At 44.1% G+C, this 18,331-nt stretch overlaps 1 protein-coding gene across 4 annotated transcripts in view; it reads left to right on the forward strand.

The window, feature by feature from the left end:
* Positions 1–18,331, forward strand: part of LOC141144914 (enoyl-CoA hydratase EchA19-like) — a 143,025-nt gene that overhangs the window by 38,242 nt on the left and 86,452 nt on the right. For all 4 annotated transcript variants that reach the window (XM_073631022.1, XM_073631021.1, XM_073631023.1 and 1 more), the window contains one exon: positions 7,280–7,447. In XM_073631022.1, the coding sequence (XP_073487123.1) occupies positions 7,280–7,447 (168 nt within the window). The remainder of the gene's footprint in view (positions 1–7,279; positions 7,448–18,331) is intronic.

The raw sequence follows: 18,331 nt of genomic DNA on the forward strand, positions 1-18,331 counted from the left end.
TTCCCTAGCGCTTTGATTTCAACATTTTCTTTCAGCTTGTGAACTATCTGTTTGTAATCCCCTTCTTGTTCAAAACAGGTTATAAGGTCATCGACATAGATAAGGATGTAGAAACATCTGTCTTCTTGATTCCTAGAGACAGGGGTCTGCTTTACTTCTTGAGAATCCCTCTCTAGTTAGAACTTCATTCACTTTCTCATTCTGCATCTTTACAGATGTTGCAGGAAAGAATTTCACTCCATCTATGGAACAAAAGCAAAGTGGGTATATTCCAATGGAGACAATGGATCCTGTGACAGTTGTAAGCGGTGAGATTTCCCCTAATTACTCCTGTTTGTGTCCCCAGGGATAAGAAGTGTATGAAAATCTTTCTGAGGGAGAATAAGCAGTAAAAGCTACCAGAGGTTCTAATCCTTCCCAACTTTTTAAAACAAAATATGATTTAAAATAAATTAGACTTCAAGTTTGGTAATACTGATAGTACTGCACAGAAACTCTCATGTTTTATCAGTGTAAAAAGTTAATAAAGGAAGGTTCCATGCCACAGTTAAAAGCTGCAAAATCTTGGTAGTCCGTTACCCCTGCTATAAATTTTTGCTGTGTGTTTTGCGGTTTTGCTAGGGATGAGCCGAACACCCCCCCTGGTTCGGTTCGCACCGCACCAGAACATGCGAACAAAAAAAATTTGTGCGAACCCCGTTAAAGTCTATGGGACACGAACATAAAAAATCAAAAGTGCTAATTTTAAAGGCTTATATGCAAGTTATTGCCATAAAAAGTGTATGAGGACCCGGGTACCGCTCCAGGGGACATGTATCAATGCAAAAAAAAAGTTTTAAAACCAACCGTTTTTTTCAGGAGCACTGATTTTAATATTTTAATAATGCTTGAAGTGAAACTTAAAGTGAAAATGAAATATTCCTTTAAATATCGTGCCTGGGGGTTCCCTTATTCTGCCTGTAAAGTAGCGCATCTTTCTGATGCTTATTACAGTGCCGCAGCAAAATTACATTTCCAAAGGAAAACATTTCATTTAACCAGTTAAGGACCAGCCGCCGCAGTTATACTGCAGCAGTTTGGCTCCCCTGGGCGAATCGCCGTAGCTGTACGTCTGCCGCTTTAAGAGCACTGCGCAAGATGCGGTTGCGATGTCCGCCGGGTGCCCGCGATCGCTACTGAAAGAGACAGAATGGAGATCTGTCAATGTAAATAGACTGATCTCTGTTCTCTCAGGAGTGAGGAGACAGATTTGCTGTTTCTTCTGGTTATTAATAGCGATCGGTCTCCTCCTCCAGGCATTCCCATTCCCCACAGTTAGAAACACTCCCTGGGATACACATTTAACCCCTTGATTGCCCCTATTGTTAACCCCTTTCCTGCCAATGACATTTATACAGTAATCAGTGGCTATTTTTAGCTCTGATCGAAGTCAGTGGTCCCAAAAAAGTGTCAAAAGTTTCCGATCTGTCCGTCACAATGTCACAGTCCCGCCAAAAATCACTGATCACCGCCATTACTAGTAAAATGTATCAGCCAGTGACGTAAATGGGTGACCCCCACCCCCTCTGACGTCACATGACATCAGAAGGGGGCGGGGTCACCCGGTTATGTCACCAGATGGCCCTGCCTAATATCTCTTGGCTTTCACAGCCAAGAGATAGCAATTGGCAGGACGCCTCCCATCGAGGCGGAGCTTTTTTTTTTTTTTTTTTTTTTTTTTAAATATTTTTCGTGTCGGTTGCAGTGATTGAAGATGGATGGACATCACGGGACACTTTTTTTTTTTAAATAAAGGAATTGTCAAAAACTGTCTCGTGTCGTTTTTACTTTTTTGACCCGTTTTTGCTGAATGGGTAGGTCTACCCATTAACGTAAGGGGGGCCTGGGATCTGCAGGCCCCCTTGTTAAAGGGAGTTTCTAGAATCTGATTACCCCCCCCGACCCCCACAACCACCGGGCAAATTTTGGTGCGGGGTTCCACTTAAAATCCATACCAGACCTGAAGAGCCTGGTATGGATTTTGGGGGGAACCCCCATGCCGATTTTTTTTTTTGGCACGGGGTTCACCTTAAAATCCATACCAGACCTGAAGGGCCTGGTATGGATTTTGGGGGGGGGGGCCAAGCCATGTTTTTCTTAAATTTTGGCATGGGGTTCTCCTTAACCACTTCAATACACTGTGTTATATATACTACACTGCCTGCACTGACTGAATATAGAGTCTACACTGAATATCTAGTCTACACTAAATGCAAAGTATATACAGTGGGGACGGAAAGTATTCAGACCCCCTTAAATTTTTCACTCTTTGTTATATTGCAGCCATTTGCTAAACCCATTTCAGTTAATTTTTTTTCCTCATTAATGTACACACAGCACCCCATATTGACAGAAAAACACAGAATTGTTGACAGATTTATTAAAAAAGAAAAACTGAAATATCACATGGTCCTAAGTATTCAGACCCTTTGCTCAGTATTTAGTAGAAGCACCCTTTTGATCTAATACAGCCATGAGTTTTTTTGGGAAAGATGCAACAAGTTTTTCACACCTGAATTTGGGGATTCTCTGCCATTCCTCCTTGCAGATCCTCTCCAGTTCTGTCAGGTTGGATGGTAAACGTTGGTGGACAGCCATTTTTAGGTGTCTCCAGAGATGCTCAATTGGGTTTAAGTCAGGGCTCTGGCTGGGCCATTCAGGAACAGTCAGTTGTTGTGAAGCCACTCCTTCGTTATTTTAGCTGTGTGCTTAGGGTCATTGTCTTGTTGGAAGGTAAACCTTTGGCCCAGTCTGAGGTCCTGAGCACTCTGGAGAAGGTTTTCGTTCAGGATATCCTTGTACTTGGCCGCATTCATCTTTGCCTCGATTGAAACCAGTCGTTCTTTCCCTGCAGCTGAAAAACACCCCCACAGCATGATGCTGCCACCACCATGCTTCACTGTTGGGACTGTATTGGACAGGTGATGAGCAGTGCCTGGTTTTCTCCACACATACCGCTTAGGATTAAGACCTAAGGTCTGAATACTTAGGATCATGTGATATTTCAGTTTTTCTTTTTTAATAAATCTGCAAAAATGTCAACAATTCTGCGTTTCTCTGTCAATAATGGGGTGCTGTGTGTACATTAATGAGGAAAAAAAATGAACTGAAATGATTTTAGCAAATGGCTGCAATATAACAAAGAGTGAAACATTTAAGGGGGTCTGAATATATTCTGTCCCCATTGTATATACTAGACTGTATATATATATATATATATATATATATATATATATATATATATGAAATACACTGCCACTAACTAACCTGCGCCTGCCTAATCTATCTCCGTCCACAGTCACACACTATACACAGGCGCTATGTAAGCAGCCTTATATATTGTGGGACGTGGACTTAGTACCCCTGAGCCACGATTGGCCAAAGGCACCCTGCCTTTGGCTAATTATGGCTCTCGCAGCAGAGTGTGCTGTGATTGGCCAAAGCATGCAGGTCAGGTGCACGCTTTGGCCAATCATCAGACATCAATGCACTGCGATCTCGCAGTGCATTATGGGGCATTCCACAGCTCTCATATTTGCCGCAAACCCTCCATAATTTTTGCTGTTCAGCGAACGGGCAAACATCGAGCCCCTCCCTAGTCTGCACACGCGATTTTGCCGCGATTTGCATTTTGCTTTTTTTATGCTTTTTTTTTGGCCAATTTGTTGTTGGGCAGATTAAAAAATGCAAATCGCAAAAATGCACTACATCTTTTTCTGCAGCTTCTCCGTTGAAGTCTATTGAGTCAAAAAAGCAAGAAAAGCACCATTCTGCATTTAAAATGCCCCTAACTCTTTCCAAAAACGCAGTGGCTAAAAAAAGCATATATGTGAACATGTCCCATAGGAGAGCATGTTAAATGAACTGTACTGCGTTTCTGCAAAAAGCACCAAAAAACGCATAGATGTGAATCAGGCATTAAAGGCTAATGCCGTGTACACACGAGGGGACTTTTCAACGGCTGAACTCCGAAGGACTTTTCGACGGACTTTTGACGGAGTTCCGACGAAACGGACTTGCCTACACACAATCACACCAAAGTCCGACTGATTTGAATGTGATGGCGTAGGACTGGACTAGAATAAGGAAGTTCATAGCCAGTAGCCAATAACTGCCCTTGCGTCGTTTTTTGTCCGTCGGACTAGCATACCAACGAACTGATTTTTTGACCGGACTCGAGTCCGTCGGAAAGATTTGAAACAAGTTCTATTTCTAAAGTCCGTCTGATTTTTCTACAGCAAAGGTCCGATGAAGCCCACACACGATCAAATTGTCCGGCAGATTCGTTCCGTTGGACCTTTGCTGTCCAAAAGTCCGGTCGTGTGTACACGGCATTACTCCATGTTTACTTTCACTTTAAATAGTTTGGGCCAAGCTAGCTCAAGCAAACTATTTTCTTAATGCTTCCATTGTCTGTCTGTCTTGTCATACAGTATACAGTGCTGTGTTCTGGCAGTGGTGCAGTGACATCCTGTCTGTTGCTGGTACAAATGAATCAAGTGCTGTTCATTCATTCACAGGAAGCATTGTATTATATCAATGAATACAAGGCTTGCCTAGATTGGCAGAGATGCAGAGACAGGTGGATGAATTCACAATCTCTACCTTAGTCAATCCTTGTATTTATTACTGAAAATTGTTCTAAAAAAGAACTGAAAAAGTGTTCCTGTGAATGGCTAAGCAGTGCTCAGCCCGACTTTCCTTTGTTCCAGCAGCAGATGGGAAGTCCCTGTGCCGCTACCACAACACAGAGCTGTATACTGTATGTAGCTAATGATACATACAGTTTTACATTGACAGCGGGCTCTTATTTCAGTAAGACCCCTTTCACACTGGGGCGGTTTGCAGGCGGTATTGCGCTAAAAATACCGCCTGCAAACCGCCCCTAAACAGCCTCCGCTGTTTGTTCAGTGTGAAAGCCCGAGGGCTTTCACACTGAAGCGGTGCGCAGGCAGGACGGTGAAAAAAGTCCTGCAAACCGCTTTTTTGGAGCGGTGAAGGAGCGGTGTATTCACCGCTCCTTCACCGCTCCTGCCCATTGAAATCAATGGGACAGCGCGGCTATACCGCGGCAATACCACCGCTATAGCCGCGCTGTACGAGGGATTTTAACCCTTTTTCGGCCGCCAGCGGGGGTTAAAACCGCCCCGCTAGCGGCCGAATACCGCTGCAAGAACGACGGTACAGCAGCGCTAAAAATAGCGCTGTTGTACCGCCGACGCCCCCACCGCCCCAGTGTGAAAGGGGCCTAAAGGAAATATTGACAGTAAACATGGAGTTAGGATTCAAACCTGGTGATTGGGCACTCTGCATTGTGGGATGGATGAGGCAACATGCATTTGCCTATACCTAGGTTTAGTGTTACAGGGGGCTACCATGAAGTCAGGCAGGCAAGCTAAATGTAAAAGGCAGTGTCCTATGCAGCTACGATTAGATCATTTGTTTTTCTTGGCCATGTGACAGGTGAGCGTAAAGAAAAAAAAATATTGAGTTGCAAAATATTGTACAGCATTCTGCTTGCCATATAAAGAATGTAATTAATCCGAAGTACAGTAGAATCACAATATTGTACTTGCTTTTATGTTAGGCTGGGATTAAAGTGGTTCTAAAGGTAATTTTTTTTTTTTTTTTTTTTACCTTAATGTATTGCCTGCATTAAGGTAAAAGGTGTTTTGTCACTTGCTATCCCCCCCCCCCCCAATACTTACCTGAGCCCTGTATCGATCCATTGATGTGCCCATCTGCCAGTCTTCTCCCCCCTTTCTGCTTTTCCCTTTCTCACAAGTTTGGCTTTTGGCTCCTGCTGCTGTCAGTCAAATTATTTAAGCAGAGAGCAAGGGGGCAGAGTTGAGCCGCACTGTGTGTGTCAATGGATGTACACATCCTGACTCAGTATTGAGCCTGCATGTCTGACACATAAGAGTAGGAGCCAAGACCATTGGCAGGGGACTCCAGAGGGAGGAGGTTTGGGGCTGCTCTGTGCAATGCCATTGTACGGAGCAGGTGACTATAACATGGTTATTATAATAATTTTAAAAAAGCATTTAAAACTGAGTTCTACCCAAAAGTGGAACTTCCGCTTTAAGCACTCCTCGCCCCCTGACATGCCACATTTGGCATGTCATTTTTTTTGGGGGGGAGCGGGTACCTAGTTTTGATAGGTACTCAGCTCCCACTTTCACTCTAGCCGCCTAGGCGACTCCTATTCTCCCCCTCCCTCCTTGCAATTTTTTCAGGGACACGTCACAGGTCCCAAAAGATTGCCTGGCCATTGAGAAGGCACAGCTAGAGTTGCCACCTCATCCCTTTAAACCCGAACACCTTTGAATTACACAGGTTCTGAGGCTTATTTAATGCAGATAATGCACCAAGTGAGTTTAATTACCACCTTAATCAGCCACAGAACCTGTGTAATTAATATGCGTTCAGTTTTAAAGGGATGAGGTGGCAACCATAGGCGCAGCGCGACTTGCGCATGCGCACCCGGCTGTGAAGCCACAAGCTGTCCCAGCCGGGTGTCCCGCACTTGCAATGCTGGCGCTGCGGAGAGGAGAGGGAGAGAACCGAGGCTTCGGGCGGCCGCATCGCTGGACCCTGGGACAGGTGAGTTTGTGTTTATTAAAGTGGAGTTCCACCCCCAAGAAAAAAAAATAATTCATGTGCTTAAAAAAAAATAAAAAATAAACATCTGGAGAAAAATTTTTTTTTTTTACTTACCTCTAAATGTGTGTTGCTAGGGGGTCCCTTGTAGTCTGCCTCCTTCTGTGCCTGGGCTCCTGACGTCACTTCCCTCGGCTCAGGAAGGGAGAGCGCCTCTTTCCCCTCCCTTTGTCAATAATCTGGGACACGTCACCGGTCCCAGATGATTGCACGGCCAGTCAGGGCGCGCGGCTCGTGCATGCGCAATGGGGCGCCCACAGTTAAAATGCTGGCGCTGCCGAGTGGAGGGGGGAGACAAGCGGGGCTTCGTTCCCCCGCATCGCTGGACCCTGGGACAGGTAAGTGTCCGATTATTAAGAGTCAGCAGCTGCAGTATTTGTAGCTGCTGACTTTTAATTTTTTTTTTAAGGGGAACAACGCTTTAAGTCAGCAGCTACACTTTTTTTTTAAAAAACATAAAAACGACTGGAACTCCACTTTATGTGAAATTCCCTCTCACGGTCAATTATATGATTTCAAATAACAAAACCGGGTTTTAAATGATGTTCATTTGAATGTTACTTGTGTTTTTTCTCTGTAGGAAACATGAATGTCATTACTGAAAGACATGGTAATATCCTAACAATTGGTATTAATAGGCCGGAAGCCAGAAATGCTGTTAATCCTGATACTGCTGGTCAGCTTGTCCAAGCATTTCATGAATTTGAAAAGGACCCATCCCTAACAGCAGCTGTACTTCATGGATTAGGTAAATGTGTTTATTTATTTTTACCAGAAGTTTGAACAAAGTTTAAAACAGGGTAAATATGCAGAACCAAATATTCTAATTTGTTCATGGAATCCGTTTGAATACTTGTTATGTACTTCTTGCTCACTTTAGGGCTACATTCACATAACTGTAAAAAGTGTTTTTTTATTTTTTACGGATCTGAATGCAACCACGTTGTTTTTAGTGGAGACATTCATGCAGGTGCGTAAATGAAGCCTAAATGAGAACACAGTCTCCAGCTTGGTAGAATGTAGCTATGGATGATTAGTGCACTCAGAGATTTCCATCCATCCGTGCTTTGTAATTCCTTGGTGATCACCTCACATTTATGCTGTCTGTAATTGAGAGCCTTTTAAAGTCTCAAAGCCAGTGAATATCTAACGGAGAAAGGAAATCAGTCTAAATTCTTTTTTTTGTATGGCTGCAGGAGTGTTTCTTGCAGACTTTATCCATGCATATCGTGGACTTTAGGGAAGAACTCCATGAAAATGTATGGACTTTTATTTGGTCCATTTTGTATTTTTAATATTTGTAGAGTTTTATCAAAAACTCCTTTATGGTTCATTCACAGCAGGTGTGCTGAGCTGCAATTGATCTTCATTTATTAACAAAGGTTCATTGCACAAACAATTACTTTCTATTTGCCTTTTTAACACCATACATGTGCATTGGTGTGCATGTCTGCATTTTACACAACTCAACGCAAAAATTCGAAGAAGTATCTTTTTTTGTAAATTTTAGGCCTCATGCACACAGACGTTTTTACAGCCGCTTTTTTGAGCGTTTTTTGCAGCTTAAAAAGGCCTGTCTATGTTAGTCTATGGCTTCATGCCCACCTAGGCGTTTTTGAGCTGCAAATGGCATAGGCGTTTTTAAGCTGTAAAAAAAACCCAGGACCAGTGGGTTCTGAGAAACTGTAAAAACGCTCTAACGCTGATAAATGCTCAAAAACGTCATTCACCAACGTTTTTGATCCATTGAAAAAAAAAAAATTTGAAAAAAAAAAAAAAACGCTAAAAAAAGGCTAACGCGGAAAAACGCTAAAAAACACTATTGCAAAAACGTTGAAAAAAGTAAAAAAAAATCACTGCAAAGATACTGGTGTTTTCATAACGTTATTTTAACATCCTGTGTGCATGAGGCCTAAAGGAAAGAAGAAAACATGGGGATGCATTGTAACAGTGCATTACACTGACCCGACACAATGCACACTTGCTGGTGTGAGCAGGCCCTTAGTTACACACGCTTCTAAAATTTCAATATATTGTAGCAGTGACATAGTAGAGGAATAACCAAATCACATGGTTACCAAATCTACAGTCATTCTCACGCGCAACTGAAACACAAGGAGCCTTACATTTAAAAGGAACCAGACAGGATAGCAATGATGAAGCTGCTTTTGCTTTTTAATTTTTTTTTTTAAACACTTGTTAGCTAGAGTTCTTTTATTGTCTTCCGTTATATACAGCTGCCCACCACTATCCTAATGTCTGCCTGAGAGTTAATTTTTAAGCTACAAATCGCAGGCTTGTGTAAACCACCAGGTGGCAGCACATGCATTAATCATAGTTTCCTGTACGTATAAATGTACAGCGACATAGTGTAGCAGAGATATTCCTTTTAAGAACTGTTTATAATTAGAGCTAACCACTTCATGGCTAGGAGCAGCTGTCACTTTCTCGAGAAGGGAATATTTTTTCAAATCTTGTTGTCTTAATAAGACAACAAAATTAAAAAAATATATATATATATAAAAATATATATATTAAAATAAATAGACTCTATAGGGGGCATTTAGCTCTAATTCAACTTCAATTCAACAATTGAAGAAGTTTGCTCAGCCTACCCTCTTTTTTTTTCTACATTTCCCCGACTTATCTCAGTGGTTTTCACCTGTTGTCCAAAAATATTCCCCAATCGAACAAGATTCGTCTTTCAAAATTAACATGAAAATTTCCTCTAACAAACCAACCAATATCTGTTTTTTCAAGTGGAAAGTGATTAACTGTCTATTTACCCTGTTTATCACTCATTGTCTGAAGATTTGTTCTAAAATTTGCCCATATTCACACTGTTTCCTGGTTTAAAGTGGGGAACGTGTATTTTGAAGTGCTTATTTTCTTTGATGCAGTGATTTCTTTTGACTTCTGGAGAGAGCTGGACCTGTATTTTCAATATAGGTTCAACACTTCATGGTTATTTTTTGTGTTTTTTTTTCCCTTTAGGCTGGGTTCACACTCATGCGAATTGGATGCAGGTTTCCACCTCATCCAGTTCGCATAGCAGGAGATTGTGACCGGCTTTCTATGGGGCCAGTTCACACATCTCCGCAGTGGCTCCGGTGCAAATTGCACAGGAGTCCTGTGCGTCTTTTGGACTGTTCAGGTCCGAATTCAGCGCAAAATGCGGGCTGAAATCGGACCTGAAATGGTGAATGGAGACGCACTGGACTCCTGCTGTGAGCCACTGCATGTTCTAGTGTGAACCCAGCCTTAAAGAAAAAAACAAAACAAATTATATCATCTCCACGAATGAAAAGGTATGCAGGTTGGTGCCCCTCATTACTTCAAGAAAATTATCTCAAAGCACTTCCCTAATACTGAAAGGCATGAGAGCTGGTATCAGCATAGCCATGGGGATGTGTTTTATTGCAAGTTCAGTACTTCCATGATTAAGTGTATGCTAGGCCAACATTTTACATTCCTGAAATGTCTGTTGTACAATGTACTTGTGGTAAAAAAAATAGCTTGTTCTCTTTGCATTGTTTCCTTTGTGTTAAATACCTGGTGACCCTGCCAGTTCCCTTGCTTTGTTATTTCAAACTGACCATGCTAGGCATGGTAGAACATCCAGCCCAGCATGGACAGTTTTCTGGCTGTGCTGGAAGCACAGCCTGTACTCCAATGGTCAAGACTTCTGCTGCTCTGTCCTCCTGCACAACTCTTCACTGGGAAGATCAGCGTACTGCTGTTTCTCTACCTCCTGCTGATATGCCCCCTTGCAGTCTCCACCCCACCTCTCCAAGCCCCTTATACAGAGGTTATGTGATATATCTATATATATCTATATACACAAATGTTTTGCCTTGCATCCCTATTTTAATTGTAATGGGTTGTTTTACAAGGTTAGGGATGATTGCCTGAAATGTGACACTTTCAGTGGGTTCTGTATGGGCACGTGTTATTGTGCTTGTTTGCCACAGAACACTCTCCAGGCCTAATACTGTGGTAAGCCTAGTGCTTGTCCCTGTATGAGCATGGCGCATTATCACTGTTTGTTTTTGTTATTCCTTGAACAGGTTAACACTCCAGAGAGTTTAGGACTTGTTCACACTAGCCGCTGCATTGCAATAAAGTGGCTGGTGTGTGGTGTAGTGGGGCCAAGGTCAGTGCATCACACTGTTCCCTTTTTTTTTTAACAAACTTTATTGAGATGTCACACAGATATCTGACAAATTTCAGTTGCTGGTTGCGCGGTGTGAGACAGTGAATGGTACTGCGTTGAGAAAAAGTACTGCATACAGTACTTTTTCAGCACACCATATCCACACACTACCACAACGTAGTGGTGTGAGCCAGGGATAAAGGAGACAAGGCATCTTGCTTTGTCCATGCGGTGGGACTGCGCTGGAATAGCCACCCAACTTAGTACCACCGCATGTGGCGTGAACATACCCTAAGTGCTGTATCTCTCTCAGCTGTGCCGAGCACACACTCGCACTGTCTCTTCCCACTGTGGTTGTGAGGCTCCCAGGGGATTCTGGTGTGTTTTAGTTAGTCTTAATTGTACCATTGTATGCCGGATCCTAAGTGCAAAGGGAGCAGTTCCATGGGCTTCTCCAACTCAAGATCCTCTAGCAGCTCTGAGGTGGCCTGTAGGGTTCCTCCCAAAGGATCTGATGCTGACAGCTTGAATTTTGTCCCCTAACTTCTCATTCCCTAGTTCCCTTGGGTTTGGCTTTCCTGCCTTGGGAGGAATTTTTTTTTCAGCTGAATTTTAGTTGCATAATCTCTGCCATGATAGCTGACTGGGAACGCAGGGGCCACAAGCAAAGTTATACTATATTTCCTCCAGAGTCTGTCTCTGACATTCTTGCAGTGGCCACGGCACACTAAGCTGCAGATTAAGAGTCACCGCACTATTATTTTTTGGATACATTTGTGCCTGAGGAGTTTCAGTCTGCTGACATTACTCTTAGGTTTAAAGTTACCATATTGGTTTGTATTAACACGGTGCATACACATTTAAAAATGGAGCAACCTGTATCTGAAACTACCCAGTTACCAGGCTGGGCTTCCTTACAGGTCCCAAGACTGTCAAAACATTTTCCAGTACATTCTTTTTGCAGGATATCTAGACAATCTCCTACTGACAAAACAGTCAGCAAAGACTATGCTGGATAATGTCAGCAGAGCTATCCTGACACGACGGAGGTTTGGTTGGATCCTGTGCCTCGTCACTAAAACCAACTCATTGTTTTAAATACCTGGGTCTGATGCTGGATAAAGCTCAGTCCAAAGTTTTCCTTCCTCAAGAGAAAATCCTAACTCTTCTCTCCCAGATCCAGACCATATAGTCCAGGAGTCTTCCAACTCTTCACTTTTACATGAGAGTTCTGGGTCTGAGGGTAGCTTTCTTTGAGGCAGTTCCATTTGTCCAGTTGTCATAGCAAGTCATTGCCTTGAATACCTTCATCTGATGTTGGATATGGCTCAATGCAGAGTTTTCCTTCATCATTAGAAAATCCTAACTCTTCACTCCCAGATCTGGACCATACAGTCCAGGAGTCTTCCAGCTCCAGCATGAGAGTTCAAGGTGTGAGGATAGCCTTCTTTGAGGCAGTTCCATTTGCCCAGTTCCACACCCAACATTCTGGCTGTCTGGGAAATGAAGGAACAGTTGCTGAATCTACCAATGCACCTGAGACCCAAAAACAAGTTGTCCCTTGCCTGGTGGCTCACCAACCCAGACTTGGAATTTGGCAAATCCTTTCTTTCACTAGCTTGAAAGCTCCTCATGATGGATGCCAGCCCGACAAGCTGGGGGAGGTGTCCTGGACACCCTGGCAGTGCAGGAAACTTGGTCACTGCTGGACTTGTCAAATATGCAGACATCTGATCAGGATTCATTCAGACAGTGCCAAGCAGTGGTGAACTTCAGTGATCAGGGTGGAGCCAAAAGTCTTGCTGCAGAAAGAGAAGTAGAACTGATTTTGTGTTGGGCAGAGCTTAATGTTCCAGCCTTATTCCCTGTCCACATTTCAGGAGTGGACGATTGGCAATCGTATTACCTCAGCCATCAATGACTGAACTCAGGAAAATGTTCCAGGACCTCTGTCTCTCACGTGTGGTATGCTGGATTTAAACCTCCTAGACTCCAGATTTACAAACAAACCGGACAGTATTAAAAGACTTTGGTCGCACACCATTAACGTCACTTCCTTCAGAAGTCTTTATTCAGGCCAGACAGTGAATGTCATAATCTACTCCAAAGAGACTTGCCCCATAGAGGTAGATGTGGAAATATATATATTTTCCTTTGTCTGCTCTTTTCTCCTGAAGTGGCTTTTCTCATTGCCATCACCTCTATTAGATGAGTGTCTGAGTTATCCTCTTGTAAAAAACCCTTTCTGATTCTTTCCAAAGGTTGCTTTGAAACCTAGAGACTTTTTCCTTCTGAAGGTGGTTTTTATTTTCCATCTTTTTTTATATCGAGAAAGCTTTTACTAAACTGCATAAAACTGTGCTTCTTCTTGAGCGACTCCTTTGTTGGTTTGGCCTTGTGTTTTGGGTCTTTGTCATGCTGGAATACCCATCCACGACCAATTTTCAATGCCCTGGCTGATGGAAGGAGGTTCTCACCCAAGATTTGACAGTACATGGCCCTGTCCATTGTCCCTTTCATGCAGTGAAGTTGTCCTGTCCCCTTAGCAGAAAAACCCCCCCAAAGTATAATGTTTCCACCTCCATGTTTGACGGTGGGGATGGTGTTCTTGGGGTCATAGGCAGCATTCCTCCTCCTCCAAACACGGCGAGTTGAGTTGATGCCAAAGAGCTTGATTTTTGGTCTCATGTGACCACAACACTTTCACCCAGTTCTTCTCTGAATCATTCAGATGTTCATTAGCAAACTTCAGACGGGCCTGTACATGTGCTTTCTTGAGCAGGGGGACCTTGCGGGCACTGCAGGATTTGAGTCCTTCACGGCGTAGTGTGTTACTAATTGTTTTCTTGATGACTATGGTCCCATCTGCCTTATAATTTTTTAAAAGATTCTCCTGTTTAGTTCTGGGCTGATTCCTCACCATTTTCATGATTATTGAAACTCCATGAGGTGAGATCTTGCATGGAGCCCCATACCGAGGAGTTTGACAGTTGTTTTGTGTTTCTTCCATTTGCGAATAATCGCACCAGTTGTTGTTACCCTCTCACCAAGCTGCTTGGCGATGGTCTTGTAGCCCATCCAGCCTTGTGTGTGCTACAATCTTGTCCCTGACATCCTTGGGCAGCTCTTTGGTCTTGGCCATGATGGAGAGATTGGAATCTAATTGACTACTTCTGTGGACGGGTGTCTCTCTCTCTCTCTGTCTCTGTCTCCTAAAAGAATATTCTGATTCTTGGCAGACTGCTAATTTTTATTTTTCCGGGGCGTGGCTTAGCAATGGCCGAGTGAGGACGCATCTGAAGAGAGCTCCTGACCACCCCACTATATCCCGCTGAATTGACTTTGTTCCATGAGTGACAGAGAGGCATGATAGCTACCAGACGCTACTGGACAAGATCGTCAGCTGGAGGTAACCGTCCCTCTACCCCGAGCAGTAGCATTCAACGATACTTCCGAGGCACACAGAGAGTGTCGCCGGGTGCCATCATAGCAGCCCCACGTGCACGCAGCCTAACGGAGGATAGTGCTCTGGACTCACTGAGGGATAGTAGGGATATTCAGGAAGTAAGAGCAGATCTGCACGCACTCATGGATAGGGTTGACTCGGGGGAGGCTACGATTTCGTCTTTAACTCACAGGATTGAGGCATTGGAACGCTCTCAAGAGTCCCAAGATGCCACAGCTGTTGACCTACAGCTTCATTTAGAAGATCTAGAAGACCATAGCCGACGCAATAACCTTCGGCTGCGGGGCCTTCCGGAGGCAACCGGCGCGGAGAATCTGGCGGCTACTGTGACAGCTATTTTCCAAGAAGTTCTGGGCACCTCTCCACCGTCGGTGGAAATGGATCGTGTACACAGAACCCTGGGACCTAAATCGCCTGACCCTGCCAGACCAAGAGACGTGCTGTGCAGGATACATCATTACAATCAAAAAGAGCTTATCTTGTGCAAAGCTTGGGAACATGGGGCCGTAGAATTTGATGGTGCCACAATTAAAATTCTCCCGGATCTCTCTAGAGCCACGTTGCAGAGAAGGGCCATGCTAAGACCCCTTCTGGATTTGGCCAGAAGACATGACTGCACCTATCGCTGGGAATACCCCCTGACGGTCAGTTTTCGAAAAACGAATGCTTCCTTCATGCTACGTACACCCGTGGACTTACCAGCTTTATTTACCTTTCTGGGAGTAGAGCCTATACAAGTACCGAACTGGCTGACCATCCTGCCTCGTACCTCAGGTCGTCCGGGATCTTCTGCTAAACAATACTCTCAACCTCCCCGCCGACAACGGACCAGAAGAAGAGCACGATCTCCCTCCGCTGAGGGGGCCCGGGAATCATGAGCATTGATTTTGTGAGTTGACCCCACTGTGGTCTCCACACACATCTGATCTTGTTACTTCTGATTGTTGGACTCTATCACCTCCTACCATAGGCTGGCTGGAAACACATATCCCTTTATTACCACATCAGAGAAGGTTACGACTTCACTCGGAGACATACATACCAAACCTTCCAACTCTGCGCTCACCGCTGCGAATGCACCCATTCTGTTAACAAGCGGCTGACACGGTACTTTAAACGTGAGCAGTGATTGCTGTGGCGGGGACTTTGAGACACGTTGGATTAAGCCTAAAGCCGGGATGTAAGCACAGACAGGTGTGTTGGAAGCTTTAATGTCACTGTCGTTTAAGATGAGACCTATACACACTGTACCAGTGCCTGGACAAAGTGTCTTGTGACTTGCACTCATCGTGGAACATTGAGCCCAGGGGACATCTTATCGTATTGGAGCGTCTTACTGGCTGACATTGAAGAGGTTTGCTGGGACTGGGGATTAGGGAGATTACTTCTATGCTCACTAGAGAGAATCCCAGATCCTTGAGAGGAATTAAGGATAGGTATCTCCATTTTATGTGACCTTCCTCACTTCACCTGGGAGACCTTCCCCACTTCGTCACCATGCTTGTTATACGCACTCTGTTTTGCCACATTAGATGGGAGTCAAGGAACAAATGAAGTGTATGTATGTGAGTGTATATGTTATTACTTATAACAGAGGATTCGAGGTGGGAACAGGCGAGTGATTACCTCTGTGGGTTGTCTCCTCCCACTGGCCCTGACATTTATCCGGGGTGGGGGGAGGGGGCTATCCTTGGTATGTGGGTCTAGTGCTTCATGAGAGATATATACACTAGAAGGGTAGACTCTACCTACGCGCCATCAAAAGGAGGGGGGGGGGTGAATATCCACGGAGTTGAACGCATCTTTGCTTAGCATGAGAATAGATCTGGAGCCGACAGTTTACATCTCTCTCCTTCTGTCGTCCCCATGGTTATATTGTGGTAACTATCCTCTCAGCACTCCGATAAGCCCAATAGTAAGTAACTAGTAAGCAACTAGAAAATGCCAGCTCATATTTAGTACATATAGGGGGTTGTTAAAGTCCATGTTTTGGTTGATATTATTAACTTTCTTTTGTGTTTTGTTTGTTCCTTATTTGAGATGTGTAGGAGCACAGGTTAATTGTTCCTTATTAAGATGGGCAAATTCCATACTTATGTTTCGCTACCATAGCTTATTGTGTCTTAATCTTCCTCTTTTGAACTAGACCGGTATGCCTCTACTTGGTCACCGCCATCATATATATTTCTTTTTATGTAATATTATACTGCAGGTAAGGGGGAAGGTCAGTGAGCACCTCACTGGTCATTCCTCTCCACAACCCCATTTAGGCCTGCGCTCGATAACCAGAGTTGATCTGGTGAGCGTCTTAGCTTTCTACCTTAATAGAATTTGAATACAATACCCTCTGGGGGTGTTTTTACATCTATTACTGCCTGCTTTTCCTTTTTCCTTTCCCTCCTTCTGCTACCACCTCCCTTCCTCCAGTCTATCCCTACCTATCAGTCTTTCACTTTCCCCTTCCCCCTTCTTTTCCTCCCTTCCCTCCTGTCCCCTCCCCCTCCCTTGCGTGAGTTTGAGATCATGGAGGCAGTAAACGTGCTCTTGTTTAACGCGAGAGGTCTAAATATACCAGAAAAGAGGCGTATGTTATTTCAAGACCTACACCGACTGAAGACTGATCTGGCGTTCATTCAGGAGACACATTTTAGGGGAGACAAGTTTCCCTTATTGCAAAACAAATTTTTCCCAAAGGTGTACCACTCCACTAATGGGAGTGGCAGATCTCGGGGTGTGTCCATTCTTATCTCTCTCCGTCCCGTGGATCTTTGAGGATATGAGGGCTGACCCAGAGGGTCGCTTTCTGTTCCTCAGAGGAACAATCGGAGGAGTAGAAGTGACTCTTGTTAATGTATATGTTCCGAACAGCGGACAAGATCATTTTATCTCCAAAATGATCGACACCCTGCTAGAATTCGCCAAAGGCCAGACACTACTGGGAGGAGACTTCAATGTACCACTGATCCCCTCAGAGGACACATCAGCGGGACATTCCTCAATCACCCCTAGTATTAGGAAACGCATTGCGCGTTCACTACATAAAGCACAGTTAATTGATGCCTGGAGACTTATCCACCCCACTGAAAGGGACTACACCTTTTATTCAACACCACACAAACAATACTCGAGAATCGACTACTTCCTGATCCCTCACTCCCAATTACATGCAGTTAGAGAGTCTTCCATTGGATCTCTCACATGGTCTGACCATGCCCCTGTTATATTGACTTATGCCCTGACTGACATTTTCACCTCCAAAACAAGAACCTGGAGATTAAATGAGAGCCTCCTACAGGACAAAGAGATACTACAAGACATAGTCAGGGAGCTGGACTTCTATTTCCAAACCAATGATACCCCTGATAGCAACCCCGGCATCGTTTAGGAAGCCCACAAGGCTGTGATCCGGGGAGTGCTTATCAAGCACGGTTCACGCATAAAGAAACAACGTGCGGAGCAGATGGCATCGCTCTTAAATCAGCTGAGCCTTGCCGAAGTCCGACATAAACATGCCCAGACCCAATCTCTAGAGGCGGAAATTTTGATATTCCGTAACAAAATTACCGAACTAATGCAATTTAGAGCTAAAGCCGCAATTCAAATTTGCCGCCGGATCTCATATGAATCAGGAAACAAGTGTGGTAAACTTCTGGCCAGGTCACTAAGAGATCAAGTATTGGCTAACTACATACCGCATATTAGGACCTCCAACGGCCAGAAGACCACACTCCCCCGCAACATAGTCGGAGAATTTAAGGAGTTCTATGCGTCTCTCTACAATCTGCAAACTCCAGCTCCCCAGCACTCTCGAAATGAAGACTATCTTACTAGTTCAGGCATGCCCAAACTTTCAGTGGAAATGGGGGAACTACTTGACGAACAGATTTCCACAGAAGAGATACAATTAGCAGTAGGGACTTCTAAACTAGGGAAAGCCCCAGGACCGGACGGCCTTACCGCACAATACTTTAAAACACTGCTCCCTTCCCTTGTGAAATTCATGCATAAATTCT

The sequence above is a fragment of the Aquarana catesbeiana genome, linkage group LG05 (assembly GCF_042186555.1).
Source record: "Aquarana catesbeiana isolate 2022-GZ linkage group LG05, ASM4218655v1, whole genome shotgun sequence".
NCBI classification, from domain to species: Eukaryota; Metazoa; Chordata; class Amphibia; order Anura; family Ranidae; genus Aquarana; species Aquarana catesbeiana.